The 20,191-nt window shown below is 39.4% G+C and overlaps 2 protein-coding genes across 2 annotated transcripts; one reads left to right on the forward strand and one right to left on the reverse strand.

The window, feature by feature from the left end:
• Window positions 1-4,774: 4,774 nt before the first annotated feature.
• LOC100690618 (extracellular calcium-sensing receptor-like) lies at window positions 4,775-11,566 on the forward strand. The gene is made up of 10 exons (XM_025898272.1): window positions 4,775-4,880; window positions 6,427-6,586; window positions 6,924-7,212; window positions 7,301-7,387; window positions 7,774-7,965; window positions 8,688-8,957; window positions 9,018-9,221; window positions 9,319-9,538; window positions 10,301-10,417; window positions 10,526-11,566. The coding sequence occupies exons 1-10, from the start codon at window positions 4,877-4,879 to the stop codon at window positions 11,425-11,427; spliced, it is 2,445 nt and encodes an 814-aa protein (XP_025754057.1). The 5' UTR covers window positions 4,775-4,876; the 3' UTR covers window positions 11,428-11,566.
• Window positions 11,567-14,905: 3,339 nt separating this feature from the next.
• LOC100690890 (extracellular calcium-sensing receptor-like) lies at window positions 14,906-19,350 on the reverse strand. The gene is made up of 13 exons (XM_019367253.1): window positions 19,064-19,350; window positions 18,692-18,866; window positions 18,389-18,529; window positions 18,148-18,300; window positions 17,860-18,060; window positions 17,476-17,708; window positions 17,100-17,328; window positions 16,856-16,986; window positions 16,617-16,713; window positions 16,348-16,471; window positions 15,717-16,189; window positions 15,538-15,618; window positions 14,906-15,262 (listed from the first exon to the last, which is right to left on the reverse strand). The coding sequence occupies exons 1-13, from the start codon at window positions 19,348-19,350 to the stop codon at window positions 14,906-14,908; spliced, it is 2,682 nt and encodes an 893-aa protein (XP_019222798.1).
• Window positions 19,351-20,191: the final 841 nt, after the last annotated feature.

Raw genomic sequence — 20,191 nt, forward strand, 5'->3', positions numbered from 1 at the left:
CTTGCGGAAGACAGAGAGAGGCGTTGAAAGGCTGCTCCAACGGAACTTATTTTTTCCGGAGGAAAACACGAACACAGTGTACAGTTGAGTCTTAATAGCTTACTTACAAATGGGCTCCTCAGGCACTCTTCTTGGCTGCAGTGGTTATTATTATATTTACATGCTTCCAGCTCCCGTTTTTGCTGCGTGACAGCTCGGACTTTTCCTTTCTCTCTCCCTCCCTCGCTCACAGACACATAACGGGTATGGCAGTCCATTCTCGCTGCAGCACGGACTACACTGCCCATCAGGCTACATGCTTTAGAGCTATACCTGTAACATTCTGCCTTTTAGCTTAGCACAACAACAACAACAAAAAAGCGCTCTCTCACCCAGGAAACACGCAGAGAGAGAGCGCGTCACCCTGTAACCATGGCAACCGTAACGCTGCCGCCTGGAACAACAGAACGTAGCTGTCAAACAAACCCAAATAATCCTGACCCGCGACAATATGAAACAGGAAAGTACCGCCGTGTATTCCATTTATTTCAACAAAGTAACTATATTCTGAATACCACCTTTTTAAACGGTAACTGTAACGGAATACAGTTACTCATATTTTGTATTCTGAATACGTAACGGCGGTACATGTATTCCGTTACTCCCCAACACTGTATATAAGTCACTTAGAATAAATGTCAAACAGAAAACTTATTAAACAGTAGTGTGAGATGATCGAGAATTTACACCACTGTCCTGTTATATTTTAGATAGCAAGGAGCAGACGGCTGAGTTTATTAAACTCCACCGAGACAGCTGGTGATGCAAATTTGAAGGCTAGACCGTCCAATTCCACAACCACTCACTTCCGGCCTACCTGGCCTTCGGAGGACCCGGCCCGCGTAGACCGCGAAGGCCGAGTCCTCAGGAGGATGCAGCCTATGAATTTGGACACGGCTCTAGTTTGTGTGTGAGTATAGTGGCAGCCGTTACATGTTGCTCGCGTGGCTGTCCATAGAGAGACCTCATCATTGTAACGGACTGGGGCTGGCGACTACCGATCTCCGCACATCTATGTACGCACAGAGTAGAGCCGTGGAGACCTGGCTTGTATGGTTTTATGTTGCTAACAAGGAATAATGGTCTGTTGTTCGATATAACTGACTGGTGTTGCGAAATCAGTTTCACCCCGGTTCTTTTATTCCTCAAGGCATCCAGTGATGGCACCGGAACTCAGTAGTTATTTCACAAAACCTTTATTCATCTTTATTCATCTTCATTTAAGCATGCACCGTCTAGAAGGGAAGACGAGGCCGGTGTCCCTCTGCAAAATCTTCACCCCTTTGTTAGTTACAGCCAGCTTTATAGAAGCGACTCCATCATAAAACCCCCATGGTGTGCTGCAAACTCTGTGTGTCTGTGTGTGTATGCACGAGCACGTGAGTGCCTGTGTGTGCGCGTACCTGTGTGTATGTGAGTGCACGTGAGTGAGTGTGCATGTGGATGTGTGAGTGTAACAGTTTAAGCACTGTGTGTGTGTGTGTGTGTCTCTCTGCGTATGTGACTTCCTGGGGGTCATAAAAGTCCATCTCCCTTCCAGACCACAGTTATCCAGTTACAAATGTTGAGACCCCCACCCAGGTATCTTCTGGGGAATTTCCACTCAGCATTAACTCCTCTTTGTCTTACTTTCACAGTTCAAACTGGGGGAGGGTCTCCTAAAATCTACTACTAAATTCATGACACAGTCAGGCCTTTATTGCATCCAGGGCAGTGTCATTTCTCTACAACAATTCTACATGCTATCTACACATTTTAAACCTCACAAATAAGCTACGCATATCTTCAATTGCTTTGAGTTATCCGGCTAACCTCCACACCAAATGCCCGCTGGACCTGCTAGGCGCTCCTTCGTTGCCAGACTGCCGTTACAACTGTTAAGGGATTTACTAATCCACCTGTGCAGTCAAAAGTTTCTTCCCAAAATTCTGCCAGGAAAGCTGATTTATGAAGAGAGGATCCTGTAAGACCGGTGAGATGTTGTTTAAGCCCAGGAATTGTGGCAGCTCTCCTGATCGCAAATCCTAATGTTCCCATCAGAAGATCTCCAGACTTTTCCCAGAGTGACTTGGCAGTCGCCCATGCCTCACTTGCAATCCACTGCAGGCCAGTCATGTTCCGACGCATGATCTCTCTCAGAATACTCTGCATCTCCGACTCACCAGAAAAGTTAATGATGACCTTTGAGGATGAAAACTAATAATGGAAATTTTGATATATTTAATATTTAATTAATTGTAAAAATCCCAAATAATGGATTGTATGTAGAAACTAGGTCCTCTTTAAATATTCTTCTTTCTTAAAGTTAATATTTTAAATATAATAAATATGAAACAAGTCATTTTTATTACTAATTCTACAAATATAGAGATATAAAAATATATTAACATAGATGCAGAGGTACCTGAATGACATTCAGTAGGTCATCTAGAGCCTGCTGACTGACCACTACAGGGTAGAAATGTGTGTAGGCAGCACACACACCATAGTGCACTGACTCCTGAAGGAAGAGCTGGATGGCAAAACGGGCATAATCAGATTCCACACCAATCACTCCCACCCAGGTCCAGCCAAAATAACTAACCAGTCGAGCCAGAGCTCTAATCTGGAAGGTGTCACTAGGCATGGTGCGCATAAAGGTAGGGAACTCCCTTTGGTTACTCAGACAGCTGCAGGATGCAAAATAGCTCACCTAGATTTACAGCAAACATTAGTTAACCATTAACTTGATGAGTTGCTGAAAGGGCTGTGAAACAAGCATCAACAATGTAATACCACTGCCTTCATAATGATCCACTGATATAGAAAATGAAAATGTTTTTACATTTGAATGTATTTATATATTTCTGAAAATATAATTAGTTAATCTACACTGCAAACCTGATAAAGGTGTAATTACAAACACAGCAGTATTACATTCAGCACTAGCAGATGCAGGTCAGACTGTCTCACCAGAGGGATATGGAAACAACCCAGACTTCGAAGCAGTGCCATAGACACCCCAGAGCCAGCATCTCCTATGATTACTGAAGACACGGTTCGGCAAACAGCATCACAGCCTAAATTAGAGCCATTGTTTTTTAGAACTTTGTCTCTGTAGAAACTCTCAGCTCTGAAGCCTCTGTCTGGCTGCCCATTAACCAACAACAAAGAAGCTCTCAGAGACACAGGTATGTCATCACAACTGTCATAGTGTTATGGCCCGTCTAGGCGCGGCCAGACCACAACATAAAGGGTGATCCATCCCCGTCCAACCCCAAGCAGCACGTCACACACTTAATATTTTGTGACAGTGATTTATTTACAATGAGTGCAGTTAAACAAAGGAAGGGAGCATATCATAACTTCAGGGTGAACCCAAGGCCAAAACAACAAACAAAAGGTAGCCTATCTCAGGAACAAACACACCTTACCTACTCAAAAGAACTAAACCAAACATCACTTTCCTCCCTGCCTAACAAGAACAGGAGAAAACTGATCAAACAAAAAGTCGGTCCACCCCTACATGCTCTTACATTAGCCAACATAGTACCATAGTGACACAGTGAACGGTCTGCCGGTTGGGTTGGGCCGAGGATGAATGACATGGCAGTCCCTGGCGGTCTCTTCTTATCCGCTGCCTCCCGGTCCTCAGCCAATCGGTGCGAGCCATCCACCCTGGATGCACCAACCACGGAGGAGCACCTGCACACTCAAATTTACATGTGATTACGATCCCAGTCGTAACACTAGCTTTAGGTGTGGCAGGAGATCACTGCGGCCATTGATTTCTTTAATTGTGAAAGTCATGGTCTGCATCCACCGCAAGGCACGAGAGCTGAAAGTGTAGAAACAATTAATCATATGATACACATCACACAAACACACACATGTAAACCGTAAACAGACATAAATGAGTTTGTGTGTTGCAGTAGCAAATGTGTGTTCACTACTGTGAATAATAATCACTTACTACTTATACATATTAGTTGTTGGTTTTTCTTTATAGGTTGGACGAGAAAACACAGGACTGTAATGTAAAGGAAATAAGCCCCCTATAACTACATCTCCATCCTCGTAAAGACTATTATTATCCTCTTCTCCCAAAAAAACACATTTATCCAAAACAGCAGCTGAGCCATGTTTGTTGTTCATAAGATAAAGAAATATAAAAAGCCATGCAATCAACAATGTCATAGCTAACTCAGGTTTGAAGGAATGGTGTAAAACCTTAATGATAGAAAATACATAAAAAGAAAACAAGACGTATGATATTTACAGACACAGTTTACTTATATACTGTGGGACACAGATCTGAGAGGACTGCCCACAAAGGGGCTGTAACATCACTTAAGGTAACCAGTAGGTAATTTAGAGCATGCTATTGGGTGAAATACACACGCACGCACACACACACACACACACACACACACACACGCACGCACGCACGCACGCACGCACGCACACACACAAATATTAATAATATTAATTTGACTGACATCCCATTGCTTTAATATGATATTGTCCAACTCTAACTAAAACAGATTCAACTCTTCTGGGAAGACTTTTCACAAGGTTTGTGTTTATTGGGAATTTTCGATCATTCTTCTAGAAGCACATTTGTGAGGTAAGACACTGATGTTGTATGAGAAGGCCTGGTTTCCAGTCTCCACTTTAAGTCATCCTGTAAGTATTATATTAGATTGAAGTCAGGACCCAGTCCAGTTCTTCCATACCAAACTTGGTCATTCACATCTTTACGGACCTTGCCTTGTGCACTGGTGCTCAGCCACATTGGAACAGGAAAGGACCTTCGCCAAACTGTATCTACAAAGTTGGGAGACTGAAATTGTCCAAAATGTGTTAGTATGCTGAAGCATTAAGATTTATTTTCACAGGAACTGAAAAAACAATGACAGTAATAGCACGCCAAACTTTACACTTGACACAACTCAATCAGACAAGTACTGTTTGCCTAGCAAAAGCCAAACTTAGACTCATCCATGAAACTGCAAGAGAGAGAAGCATGATTTGTCATTCCAGAGAACATGTCTCCAATGCTCTTGGGTTCACTGGCAGAATACTTTACACCATTGAACTGAAATGAATTGAAGTGGGATTAAGTTAACTGGACTGAATTTAACTGAATTGAGGTGAATTGGATACATATCCCTCTCACCCCCTTGGGTTGTGTCTGTGTCTTATTTTCAAGCTTGGTCCTCTACCAGAGGGTTTCAGGGTTTTGCATTTTATCTTCAGGACAGAGACCACTAATGTTTTGCTTTGAATACGCTGGATATGCTATCCATCTTGGCCATTAATGCTCCTGTTATCACTGAGACACTTTGGACTTTACCATTGGAAGTCAGGGATTACTAATCCATATGCATCACCAATTTTCCTGTATGCAATCCAAGCTCTTTGGTTGTGCTTTTCAGGGTGTGTGCCCCACCTTGCATCTCATATCTTACTGCTGCTGAATACACTCTGAGGCACCTTTGCACAGTTGTTGAAGAAATTACTTGAACCAAATTAAATTTGTTTATTTTTGCATTTTAATCAAATTCCAAAGGAATGTTTTCTTGAATATACAAACAAAGTTGTGTAAAGGACCAAAACTACTTACATATTGCAGTTTATGGATCCTTTCCGCATTAGAAATTGTTATTCCAGCATTAGAAATGACCCAGAGGCACACCTTTGTTTTTGTTTATCACTTTGCTATGTAAGTCTTCTCTGACATGTGAGAAAACAAAAGATATTCTGTTCCAATGCAAACACTTACGGTAACTCACTTTTCAAAACAAATGAGCATAACACACTTTAATTATACTACTAAAATTTCCCTGCAAAAGGGCAGGGAAATATTCAGTTAAACAAGAACCACTCCTAGATTGCAAACCTCCTCCAAGGTCAAAAAAGTTTTACCTTTTTTGACCTTGAAGAAGAGGTCAGAGATCCAACATAATGTGATATTTAGAATTCCCATATATCATTCTCTGTATGCCTATATGTTGTTAATACAAACAATGGCAGTAAGAAGCATAGTTTTAAATCACTCTATATAGCATTATAATCGCTAATAGACCTTGGGATATGTTGTCATGCTGGATATGTTAACATGACCTCACCCCTACAAAGATTTATGGAAATTCAATCAAAACTTTTCAAGCTATTGTGTTTACAGACAAAATGACACAGCCACGCACACTCTAGCTCTGGATTGGATACTGATAATGGGAGGGCCATATACTGACTTTAGATACGGTATATAACCTTGTCTAAAAACTTTTCCTGTTTTTGTGGGAATGTGTAACACTATGCATCTACTTAACTTTCTTCCTTTGCTTTATCGTGTTGGTATACTTACCTTAGCTTACACACAAACCTCTAATTTTACCTCTTCAGCCACATCTGCAGGAAAAGTGTGCATTCTTCAAAACAGCTTTGAGCCAGGCTTTATAGCTGAGGGGGACTACATTATTGCAGGAATCTTTCCCCTTCATTATAACCAAGAAATGCCAGACCTTAACTGTACCTACAAACCACCGCCAGTGAAGTGTAATGGGTGAGCATAGTACACTGTTTCTGTCTATCTATTATTTATTGAATAATGTGTCATTTTGTTGCACTGCCTGTGGACTGTATTATTATATGGAGTATTTATACATGCTATTTACTACAATTCAGTGTTAATGTTATCTAAAGTTTTAGACAATATGCCTAACTTGCTGTAAGAAAGAGAGAGTAAGAAAACAGGGGAAAGGTAATCTACTGTGCTAATGCACAAGACAGCTATAAATCAAATTACTACTAATTTTAAATCAGAACACCGCTTTTCAGTGTTTCTCCACTCTTGTTGTGTGTAATGTGTATTGTATTTTTCTATGTCTTCTGAGCCACAGATTTGATCCCAGGGCTTTCCGCTGGGCTCAGACGATGAGGCTGGCAGTTGAGGAGGTAAACCAGAATCTGGAGCTTTTGCCCAATTACACCCTGGGGTACAAAATCTTTGATTCATGTGCATATCCACTGACTGTCCAGAGAGCTGCTATGGCTATAGTAAACGGGATGAGTGAAGATGACTCTCCCATGTGTAGCGGTGCTTCTCCACTCCTTGCTGTAATTGGTGAATCTGGTTCTGCTGAGTCCATTGTGGTGTCAAGAATCCTCCAGCCATTCCGAATCCCAATGGTAATAATGCCTCTTTTAGTTCTAAATCCTCCAAACCTGCATGTCATCATTATGATCTGTTATACTCTCCTTCTTTTGCTTTACACAGATCAGTTACTTTTCTTCGTGTGCATGTTTCACTGACAGAACAAAATACCCTACCTTTTTCAGGGTAATCCCTAATGATGATTATCAGGTAAGGGCTGAAAACAAAACAAACAAAATGATTTGTCAGTGCTCTATCATTTAAAATAAAGATGTTGAATCTTTATGTATTTTCAGTTGTTCCCTTACTAAAATAACCAAAATGTATAACGAATGTAGTGATTTACAAACCATGGCATTTTGTAGTGTAGTTCTGAAACTACACTGCACTGCAGGTAATCACTACACTGAATATTAAGTAAATAAGTAAGATTTAAAATATTCAGACTAAATACCAGTAATGTAATTACATATATCTTTTGATTTGGTCTTCCACTGATATACTACATCAGAGTCTAAATAGCATATTAAGACTTAATAAAATTATTAAAATATGCCAGTGAACTGATTAAGCTGAATTTATTCGGTTGAACCCAGGTGAAAGCAATTGCTCAGCTGCTGGTACTCTTTAATTGGACTTGGGTGGGGGTGGTGCGAGGAGATCATGAATATGGCCGTTTTGCTGTGCAAGGCTTAATGAGAGAACTACAGGGTACCAGCGTGTGTGTGGCATACCAAGAAATGATTCCTCTGCTCTACAATCAACAGAGGGCACTGGAGATCATGCAGGTAGGTACAGACCAGCCCTGATATGACTTTTATTAGAAAGCTGTTTTTCCTTTTTCTCTTGAAAACGTCTGAATTCCTAATGCCGAAAGAGGTTTGCAAATATAATGTAGTTTGATCATTTAAAGTAAAAAGAGAGTTTAAACTACTCAGTTTGATTCAAAATACCCGTATTGTAAAGGAAAAAAATCAGTAGACAGAGCCAAGGTTCGGGCACTACACTAGTTACATTTTTGTATACTACTGATACATGAATGCTTCTACCAGCAGCACAACTTCATCAGGCAAAAAATAAGAATTTTTTTCTGTCTTAAATTTAACTAAGGAAATATGCAAACATCACACTGGTGTGATATGTTTACATACTTGCGACAGCAAATTTTGCACTCTGCAAGAGAATTGCTTAAAAAAGAATATGCCATGAGGCCAGCCATTAAAAAAATAGCCCTGTCTGTGATTTTCAGTTACCAAAATAACATTGACTTGTAGTATATCAGGAACAAAAATCCTTACAAAAGCTGCTTTTTAATCCCAAAATAGTGTTTTTAGACTGGCACAGGCCTTTAGTCAATCTAACCCCAAATGCCAACAGATGAGATTATTACAAAAATCTAAAATCATATCAATGTGCCTTTTCCTGTCGCCATGTTTTAAAATGAGGTATTTTGCCTTCCCTCTTCCTTGCAAACTCCTTCCTTCTTCCTCATGCATTACCTTTATAAAAGGTAATGCGTAGCTCTTTGGCAAGAGTGGTGGTAGTATTTTCAGCTGAGGGGGAAATGACGCCTTTCTTGAGAGACTACATGAAGCAGAACATCACTGGAATCCAGTGGGTGGCTAGTGAGGCCTGGGTCACAGCATCTGTCTTTACAGGGAAAGAGTATTACCCCTATCTGGGAGGTACAGTCGGGTTTGGCATCAGAAAAGGTTATATCTCAAGACTCAGCAACTACTTGGAAACAGTAAACCCACAGAGGTATCCCAATAATATGCTGGTAAAGGAGCTGTGGGAGGCTCTGTATGGCTGTAGTCCTTCACTGTCTTCTGCCTCCCAGTTGCCACCTTGCTCAGGGCAAGAGTCACCACTGAAGCAGCATTCAGCCTACTTGAATACATCAAGCCCTAGAGTGGCCTATAATGTATATAAGGCTGTATATGCAATTGCTCATTCCCTGCACAACCTTCTCATGTGTCAACCAGGCAGTGGGCCTTTTAAGAACCAGTCATGTGCACAAAGTGACAATGTACTGCCTTGGCAGGTACAGTCCAGAATACTTACCATTAATTAATACCACTTAAAGTCTTGTCTGCTGCATGTCTGTTTAAGTGTTTCATGTTATGTAATGGTTTTTCAAGCTCCAGTACTACCTGCAGGAAGTGAAATTTATCATTGCTGGGGAAGAGGTAAACTTTGACTTGAAGGGTGACTCTATACCCTATTATGATATTATCAACTGGCAGAGAGGCACAAGCGGGAACATTGAATTTGTCAACGTGGGGCTGTTTGATGGAACCAAACCTGCTGGAGAGGAGCTGGTGATCCAGGAGGACATGATAATGTGGGCAGGGGATCAGAGTGAGGCAAGCTGCTCACACTGTGTTTTTACCTTCAGATGTCAACTGTTGAAGTTCTGTAGGTTAAGATTGAGGTAAGTCAGGTGGGCAGGACAGTTTGGATCTGATGTCCGTCCCTTTGCATACATGGATAGTAAACAGTCAGTATTCAAAACATAAGGTCACATAAGGAGACATAAGGCTAAGGTATGTTTGATACTCAATCCTCTCTGTAATCCTTACGGCACAATTCATCAAAGGCATTTGTAATTCTACATTCAAATTCCATCATGACTCTTTTAAAGCAGCTACACAATAACTTTTTTCACTTTTGATGATAGATGCATAAATATCACAGAGCTGCTGGGAATAAATTTGGAGGTAGTAACTCCTTTCTCTGTGGGCAAATGACACCAAAGCCTTTTCATTATTTTTTTCCTGGTTACATTGACCAAATGAATAAAGGGGGAAAAAGTATGGTTTTATTATTTAATAAGTGAGGAAGGAGAAAATATTGAGCATAGTTTTCCAGGGGTTAAACTGACACAAATTTTCCTTAACCTAAATTATAAAATCCAGGCATTTATTTACACTGACTTTAAACAGAAGAATTTGAGGAATACATATTTTGATTCTTATTTGATTAAGCAATTAGCCTTTATTTAATTGTTTGTATGATCAGTGGCCCAAGCAAATAATTTAGTAACTAACTATTATATTCATAGGACATTCTTTCACTCATCAGAGTTGGGAGTCATATGCTTTCTACATCTCCAGGTGCCAGTGTCTGTATGCAGTGCCAGCTGTCTTCCAGGGTCCCGGAAGGCTGTCCGTCGTGGGGAGCCTGTCTGCTGCTTTGACTGTGTACCATGTGATAATGGCAAAATTAGCAATCAGACAAGTGAGTTTAAATCTAAGTATTACAAGTTGCAGCATTTTAAATGTAATGTTCTAATACAATTAGGCAATATTTAAATGAACTCCTGCTTTTTGACTCTCTGTCTTTCAGATGCAATAGAATGCACATTTTGTCCTGAGGACTTCTGGTCAAACAAAGACAGAACAGCCTGTATCTCCAAAAAAGTAGAGTTTTTGGCCTATGATTCCTTGGGTATAGCCCTGACAGTCATTTCTGTGGTGGGGGCTTGTCTCACTATAGTTGTTTTAGCAGTGTTCTTTTACCACAGAAACACAGCCATTGTCCGTATCAATAACTCAGAACTTAGTTTCTTTATCTTATTTGCTTTAACACTGTGTTTCCTTTGTTCTCTGGTTTTCATTGGAGAGCCAACATTTTGGTCCTGCATGCTGCGTCACACTGCCTTTAGCATTACATTTTCACTTTGCATCTCCTGCATCCTGGGGAAGACACTGGTGGTACTAGCTGCTTTCACTGCCACCCGTCCAGGGGAAAACATCATGAAGTGGCTGGGACCCAAGCAGCAGAGGGCCATTATCTTCAGCTGCACTCTTGTTCAAGTAGTTATCTGTGGTGCTTGGCTCATTGATGCACACCCTTATCCTTCACGAAATACTAAATACGAACGCTCAAAGATCATATTGGAGTGTAGCGTAGGATCAACCCTTGCATTCTGGTGTGTTTTAGGATATATTGGTCTCCAAGCCTGTCTCTGCTTTGTACTGGCATTTCTGGCACGTAAGTTGCCAGGCAACTTCAATGAAGCCAAGTTTATCACTTTTAGCATGCTGATCTTCTGTGCTGTGTGGCTGGCATTTATTCCTGCTTATATCAGCTCCCCTGGAAATTATGCAGATGCAGTTGAATCATTTGCCATTTTGGCTTCTAGCTTTGGTTTGCTGTTTTGTCTGTTTGCTCCAAAGTGTTACATAATTTTATTAAAGCCAGAAAAAAATACAAAACAGCACCTAATGGGAAAAGAAAAGAAGTAATCAGTTAACCATTTTGAAGTTGTTTGATTTGAAATTTCTATTCACTGTTTAATATTATTTCTTGACCAATTCAAATATACAAACCTATTTCCCAAAAAGTTGTGATCAGGCTGGAGAAGAAAGTGGTACTGAAAAAAAGGAGGAGGAACATTTTGGAATTAGTTACATTAACTGGCAGCAGGTTAGTAACCTGATTAACTATAAAAAGAACATCTTAGAGAGACAGAGTTTCTCAGAACTATAGATGATCAGGGGCATAGCAAACTGACAAATACCGCATCTACATTGTTAAACAATTTAAGTTAAATCTCTGTCTTGCAAAGAAGAAACTATATGTTAGCATGGTTCAAAAAGGCCACTCTTTCCTGTGAGCCAAACACAAGTTAAAATCCCAGCAACTGGTCTCCTCAGTTCCCAGATGTTTGCACATTGCTGTTGGAAGAAGAGGGGATGCTACATAGTGGTAAACATGGGCCTGTCCCAACTTATTTGGGATGGGTTGCTTCCATCAGAAATTAGTTAATATATTTTTTTTTCAATTGTGCATTTTCTCAATTTAAACATTTGTTGTGTTTTTCTGTGTTATATTGGGAATAAAATAGAGAAATACAAAATAGACAAATTATTGCATTTTGTTTATTTACAATTTACACAAGATCCCAACTTTCTCTGGATTTAGCTTGGATTATTAGATTATTATATTAGATTATTAGAACACGCAATATAGTGTAGAAGAAAACAAATATATACATACATACATATGTATGTATACATATATATATATATATATATATATATATATATATATATATATATATATATATATATATATATATGTGTATACAATATAAATATTTTAAATCTTATATTAGTTTTAAAGAAATTTGATAATATTTTGGGGGGAGGACCTGTAAAAGTAGAGTGTTTGTCTCTTCATTGCCCACTTGGCTGTGTCCTCAGAGTTCCTGCCCTGGTCTGTGTGATTCTGGTTCCCCAAATCTGCTGAACATCTTTCCACCAGTGAATCCAATGTGTTCTTGGTCTTCTGGTCAGGCCATTTAATGAAACAGACTACAGATTCGAAAACTTAATGGTTTCCTATCTTTTTACTCTGCCCCCTTTGTAGCACCCCATCACAACCCCGTAAAGCAGGGGTGGCTCCAATCTGGCCACACAAATAGCTATGGAAAACTGTTATTTTAGGGGTTAGGGGTTATCACTTGTCATGCTGATAAAGACCTCACCCATTCATACTACAGTAATAAATTAATAGATAAATAATTAGATGACTGAAAAGAACCATTTTTTTTCACTTTGTACAATAAATATGTTTTCTAGAGTGTGCCCACAGTAAAATAAATAATAAAAATAGTACATTTTCTATGAATTACCAAAAACTTTGTACTTCATAATTACAGGACAGTCTGGGCAATACGCTACCAGAATTGTCTTTCAGTTTTTACATTTATTTCCTACAGTTTAAGAAAAAAGATTTGTGCTGACAGGTTTTTTTCATTTACTACAACAGTGTTAATTTATTATATGAAAAATCTGAGACCTGCTGTTAAATGTAATCCTCTTTTTGTTATATTAGGATATCTCATTAAATGTGTAGTTGAAGCAGTTACACCGGCAGAAACGGTACCTGACCCACTTATTGTATGTGGCCCATGATGTAAAATTAGTTTACATTGTAAAGCATCAAACACAGACCTTTGTGGCTTGAGACAGTCACCTACAGGCAGTCACCTAACATACTAGTTGATCCTAATATATTAATATATATTAATATGTTATCCTTCCAAGTCTGAAGACTATGGGACAAAGAAATAAACATGCTCATATGTGTAGGTTAACTATATTTAGTATCATTCAGTATCAGTACCAAATATTTTAGTGATGGTAAACTGTGCTTTTTATTAGAGACGTTATTGGTCTTGTTTGGTGTGTTTTCAGGTCTCAAAAAACTGTGGTGCAGTTTCAAATGGCAACTAATTGTAGTTTCTTCAGTAGCTGGTCAGTAGCTTACAATACAAGCAGTAAGTTAGGTAATTAAAATATTTTTAAAAATGCACTGTGTAACAACCCTTATTATGTTATAGCACTACTGGGGGGGGGGGGGGGGGGGGGGCTCATAGGGGGTGTCCAAATTCATAGGCTGCATCCTCCTGAGGCCGCATTTGTAGGCCGATTACGTCAACGGCGATGTGACGAAAGCTGTCCAAATTCGTAGACTCCTCCAAATGCAGCTGACAAATGCGATTTGAAGGAGGGGTCGGGTGTATCCTTCGTGGCCCACCATATCCCAGAATTCATAGCGCAGTGGATTTGATGGTTCTCTTGAAGTAGTTTTATTTATTATCCTTATTGCTCTTTTTTGCAGAATGTATATTGGATGGGTAGTATAATAGAACACTAGAGAGTATATAATGATATTTGATTTATGAGATATTACTCTTTATGGATCACAAAATAAACTTTTAAGATATTTTCAGGCGAGAATGCAGTTGTGTAAACTATAAATATCTGCTCAGTTTATCAAGACATCACATTTTTGCAAAAGTGCTCCGACGTTTTCAGAGACATCTGTTACCCACCAGCCTGATAGCTAACTGGAAGGTCTAGGCTCACTAGAGCCGGACTCCCGGCACATTGTTTTCAGACCCCGCATCGTTAAACATGATATAGAAGTCACTTAGATAACTTTAATATGTTATTGTTTAGCTTTTTTCAGTGTTTTATTTGTTCCTGAGATTACAGCTGAATAAACATCAAACAGAAAACGTATTAAACAGTAGTGTGAGATGATCGAGAATTTACGCCACTGTCCTGTCATATTTTAGACAGCAAGGAGCAGACGGCTGAGTTTATTAAACTCCACCGAGACAGCTGGTGATGCAAATTTGAAGGCTAGACCGTCCAATTTCACAGCCGATCATTTCCGGCCTAGCCGGCCTTCAGAGGACCCAGCCCGCGTAGACCGCGAAGGCTGAGTCCTCAGGAGGATGCAGCCTATGAATTTGGACACGGCTCTAGTGTGTGTGAGTATAGTGGCAGCCGTTACATGTTGCTCGCGTGGCTGTCCAGAGAGAGACCTCATCATTGTAATGGGCTGGGGCCGGTGACTGCCGATCCCTGCACATGTATGTATGGACAGAGTAGAGCCGTGGAGACCTGGCTTGTATGGTTTTATGATGCCAACAAGGAATAAAGGTCTGTTGTTCGATTTAACTGACTGGCTTCGAGTTATCCGGCTAACCTCCACACCACATCTCCGCTGGACCTGCCAGGTGCTCCTTCCTTGCCAGACTCCGTTACAACTGTTTAAGGGATGTGCTAATCCTCCTGTGCATGAGAAAACATAAGCTTAAAAAACAAAACAACAAAACAAAGATCCCTTATTTAGTATTTTGTTTAATCTATTTTAATTGAGATGACGTAACATGTATACTCTGAAAAACATATGTTATATAGATGTTCATCTCCAACATTTTCTGGTCATGCCTTTTTTGATATTTCTCTCAGGGTGCAGTAAAATAATGTAGCATTTGGGCACAAAAATACATAGTAACAATCCAAAACTAGATGCTAATATAGCAAATATTTCCACTGCCACAGAAAAGTTTCCAGGAGAGCTGACATAAGCTGGGATGAAAGAAATCCACACAGCCCAGAAAATCAGCATGCTGAAGGTGATGAACTTTGCTTCATTGAACCTGTCCGGTAGTTTGCGTCCAAGGAATGCCAGGAGAAGACAGACAAAGGCCAGGAGGCCAACGTAACCAAGGAGCAGGTAAAACCCTGGAGGCCATGGCTCTTTACACTCCAAAACAATCTAAAGATGTCCAACACTTTGTTAGTATGGATTTTGAGAGATGGTACATTTGATGTGATTATAATTATTTTTTATTTTATGATAATGTTCAACAATTTTTAATATCAGTACAGAGAGATGATTTGTGTTATATTTTAACAACTGATTACTCTAGCTACATTGAGCAGGCCCCTATAGGCCTTCAGGATTAGAACATTTAAGACTATTGTGATGGCTGATGGCAATATCAAAATAAAGAAATACATTGCAGACATCAGTCTTGGTACTTTACTCACTTTTCCAGTTGAAGCTTGGTAGTTTGGATTTCTGAATGGAAAGGGAGGTGCGCCCAAGACCCAACCAGTACAGAGACAGATCTGGGGGGAAGGATTGGATGATAGAAGAATACAAAAAGTACCAAACATGTGCAATATTCAAAAACCATTACATTTAGACAGTTTCATATCCTTCCCACCTGAGGAGCTGTCGTACAGATGATCAGAATCCTCTGCTGAAATGTTCCAAACAGCATCCGACCCCTGGAACCTGGTACGTTCGTCCGGAAAGCCAGGAGGACCACAATGGTCTTAACAAGAAGGCAGGACAAACACAGGACAAAGCTGATCCCAAATGCTGCCTGGCGGAGCCTACATGTCCACCAAGACGGCTGACCAATGAACACCAGACAACACAGGAAACAGAGCTTGAGTGACAGGAGAAGCAAGAAACTTATTTCTGAGTTGTTGGCCTTGACAATGGGTGTATAACGGAAACTGTGAAACACAATGGTGATGATGGTGGTCAGTATGAAACCCAGCAAGGTAACTGCTACCAGGATGATACCCATGGTGTCATTGAAAGACAGGAATTCTTCTTCCCCTGCAACACATTTCACTTTTTCTTTGTCTGACCAGAAGTACTCAGGACATTTGATGCATTCAGTGGAACCTTTGAAAACACAAAGCACAGAATATGCATGTAAACAGTCAGAAACTATTCCTTACATATGAAAATGTATTGATGATTTCTTTTTTTACATTGCAACATATCTGTAATTTTAAATAACTTTAATACCATTTTGAAAAAAATAAACATATATGGGCTACCAGTCTGGTTGCTGATCTCTCCATCTGCACAGGGCAAACAATCAAAGCAGCATTTGGGCTCTCCTTGCCGTGTGGCCTGCCTGCTGCCAGGGGGACATGGAGCACTACACTGAGATACAGGAACCTGAACAAGAAACAGAAAAAAAGATATAATAATGTGAATCAATAGGTTGTTTTGAGGATTTGACATAGTTTATCAAATCATTTTAAACAGCTTAAAAATGTTTAGTTTTAAGTGGCATAAGAAGCTTAGGGTAAAAATGACCTACCTGTAACTGTCCTTTTGTCCATAGAATCATGTTCTTCACTATGTGCAGTTGTTGTGTTTGAGGAGCTGAACCATCATAGCTTCCAACTTTGATAAATCTGGCATAAGAAAACCACGATAACCTATTTAAAATTACTATCAGGCCAAATAATAAATACAATAGAGTAAAATTAATATAAATATAGCTTCTTGTTTATGAATAGTTGCAGTTCAATTGCATCATTAAGTATTATGTTTTACCTAATTTTATCTGTGCTGTCCTTCTGCCAATTAATGATATCATAGAGAGGGACTGGCTCCCCATTGGAGTCAAAATATACATTTTCATGAAACTGGTTGGTGAAATTCACCATTTTCAGATGTTGAAGAAACTACATGAAGGAGAATTAGAAATGAAAAACAAAAATCAACACTGACAAAAAAAACAGACGATTTCAAAAGTTCACAAACCTTGTGCAACATATTTTGTTATAATTTCAATTACCTCGCCATTTGAAAATGAACTGTGCTTCTCACATAATCCCCCGCTAGGTCCCACAGAATCACAGTTCAAAAATGTGTGCAGAGCATGGGCAATAGCATATACAGCTTTATAAACATTATAGGATATTCTGACCTTAGTTACATCACTATAACTGCTGTAAGTGTATCTGAGATCCTCTGAACCTGTGCATAAAGGCTTTTCAACCCCACCTGCATAATCTTTATAAGCTGACACATTAAATACATATTTTTGTCCCACAGTAAGTCCGGCCATGTAACCAGAACTATTTTGAGTGCCTATTTGATAAGTATTCAGATCTTTAAAGTTATCCTGAGTATCCTGTTCATATTTGTTGGTTCTGTCTCTTTGAAACTCCAGCTTACAACCAAACTGTTCTTCCCAGAACATATTGACAAATTCCATTCCTGGTTTGGGAGAGGGTCGGACATCCAAAAGAAACTCTTTCAAGCCAGGGATGCTGACTCCAGGGAAGGAGAAACCCAGTGTTCCCTCCAGAAGAGAGTGGAAATTTGGTGAACCCAGTCGGCTAGCAGTCACCCAGGCTTCACTGGCTATCCACTGTATCCCTGTTACATTTCTCCTGGCAAGCTGTAGAGGCACAAACAAAGGAAAAACAAACATAAAACTACAATATGATCTATTTCATCTGATTTTCATATATTATTATTGAAATACTGCAAAATATCTCATGCTATATACCTAATCACACACTAACATACTTAACAGTTGAGATACTTACTTCTGAGAACAAATCTAACAGCTGTCCTTCTGTGGCAAAGACCACCACAACCCGAGCAGTTGAACTCTGTAATTTGTCTGCTATTTGTTGTATCTCAGCCACTGTGGGTGATTTTGAGATAGTGAGATGAAATTCTACACACCCACCTTGTTGTCCAAACAGATTAGAGAATGCTTGGATCCCATAAAGACTATAGTCATCCTGAAATGTATATACATAAATGGCTTTAAGAGAATGTTGTTATTTAAATCTAACTAATTTTATATTTCCAAAAAGTCTTTATCTCACCGTGGTTCCTATTGTGCCCACCCAGAACCAGCCAAAGAAAGTGACAAGCTGTACAAGGCCTCTAACTTGAAAGAGATCACTTGGCACAGTTCTCAAGAATGATGGGTACAAATGCTTATCAGTAAGACAGGTACAAGTGGCAAAATAACTCACCTATAAAGAGATGGGTTATTTTATAAAACTGACTTAAAACAAACTCTAACCATAAAACATTATTAAATGTCATTAAGTAATGTATTACCAGTGGTATGTTGAAAGGGCCAAGCGTGTGAGCTACAGCTCTTGTAGGGGAAGAGGATGCAAGACCAATAACAGCAGGCACAGGAGAATAATACAGACATGTGGAAGACTCTCTTCTCTTTATTTCTTCGGTTGTGTTTTCCTTTATATAATTTTCTGTATTTTTAAGGCTGTTATGCATTATGGTGTTAACTTTAGTACCTCTATTTTTCATTTGTTTTGTTGTTATTCCTACAGTTGTTAATGTCTTCATTTCAGTACCTCTATTTTCAGTTTCAAGTATTTCTTTGACCTGACTTTTCACAGCTTCAGAGTGGCTGACTAAGGAAAAAAGAACTTTCAGACTGGTGTGGACATGGTCACAACTGTCCATAATCCGGTAGCCTAGTTTAACACCTGGTAATAGGCTTGAATTACGGTTAATTTCCTCCACTGCAAACACCATGGTCATCATCCAGCGAAAGGCTCTGAGGTCAAAGCTGTCGAAAAATAAGGTCAGTATTCTTTAGCGATAAAGCAATCACATTAACACAAACACCCAATGTAAATCATCTTTCTGCACCATAGACAGTGAAACAAAAGGGACAGTATTATTTTTGATACTGAGATTTCAGTATTTTAGGGAAGAAAAACAAAATGAAGACTCAACAGATACAAACAGTACTCTTATACTCACCTGCTGCAAGATGTAATTTCTGGTTTAGTTTTGTAGCTGTACTGTGGATCAGTGGCAACATAATGCAGAGGGAAAAAACCTCCAATCACAACATCACCATCTGAGTGCAAGGCTATGGGCTCGCTGCTTCCCAGTTTTACACATTGAGGTAAACTAGAATCAACCCTTCTCACTTCCCCTATCCGTAAACCAGGTTCTGTCTCACTTCCTCTACCATCCTCTTTTCTCAGAACATGTCCTTCCACCCTTTGGAGCTTTCTTTCAGCTACCAAAACATCAAAGAACATAATACAAGCAGGATTAAAGACACAAAAAAGCAGCCAAAGATAATTACAAACTATGGTTGAATGCATAATCCACTGTAACCCTATAAAATTGTGCTGACAACGATGCATCTCCAACATAGTCTCTAAGAGTCTAATGAAGTTCATTAAAAACTGAGATGGTTATGTTATTGCACTTATTCATATGAGTCATCATGAGATCACCCAATCAGAGTGAAATGCAAAAGGAGAGTGAATATTATTGTTCAAAGTTATGAAATGTCTTAAACCATCTTAATAAGATTACAATAATAATGAAAAAGAAACAAACTGACACATATACAATATAAGTAATGAGACTGATTATATTTGCTGCTGAGTTCGAATTGATTTTGTCAGTATAATGTTTCTTTTAATAGCAAAGTTATGTGGAAATATCCATAGTCATGTTCCACAAATAGTGATGCTCATACCATATTTCTACCACGTAAATATTAATCTTTTCATTATATTATATTTGTCAGAAAACCCAAGTAAAGTAAATGGACTGGTTCTTATATAGCTCTATTCCACCTTTCTAGTGCACTCACAGCACTTTAAACAACAACTTCAAGAAACACAGTTTTTCTATGCCTATGTATATCTAACATTCAGATATCAATGAACGCATAAGAGAGCAACTTGGGGTTCAGTATCTAGCCCAAGAAGACTTTGGCTTACAGAGGCCAGGGATTAAACCCCCAACATACTGTTTTAGTAGATGACCTTCTCTTACATCCTGAGCTACAGCCACCCCAAAAAGTCACAGCTGGCAACAACTTGGGTTGTTATTGATACTTGTGGCACAGCTATGGGTGAGTGGGCC

This window comes from Oreochromis niloticus, linkage group LG14 (genome assembly GCF_001858045.2).
Source record: "Oreochromis niloticus isolate F11D_XX linkage group LG14, O_niloticus_UMD_NMBU, whole genome shotgun sequence".
Classification (NCBI taxonomy): Eukaryota; Metazoa; Chordata; class Actinopteri; order Cichliformes; family Cichlidae; genus Oreochromis; species Oreochromis niloticus.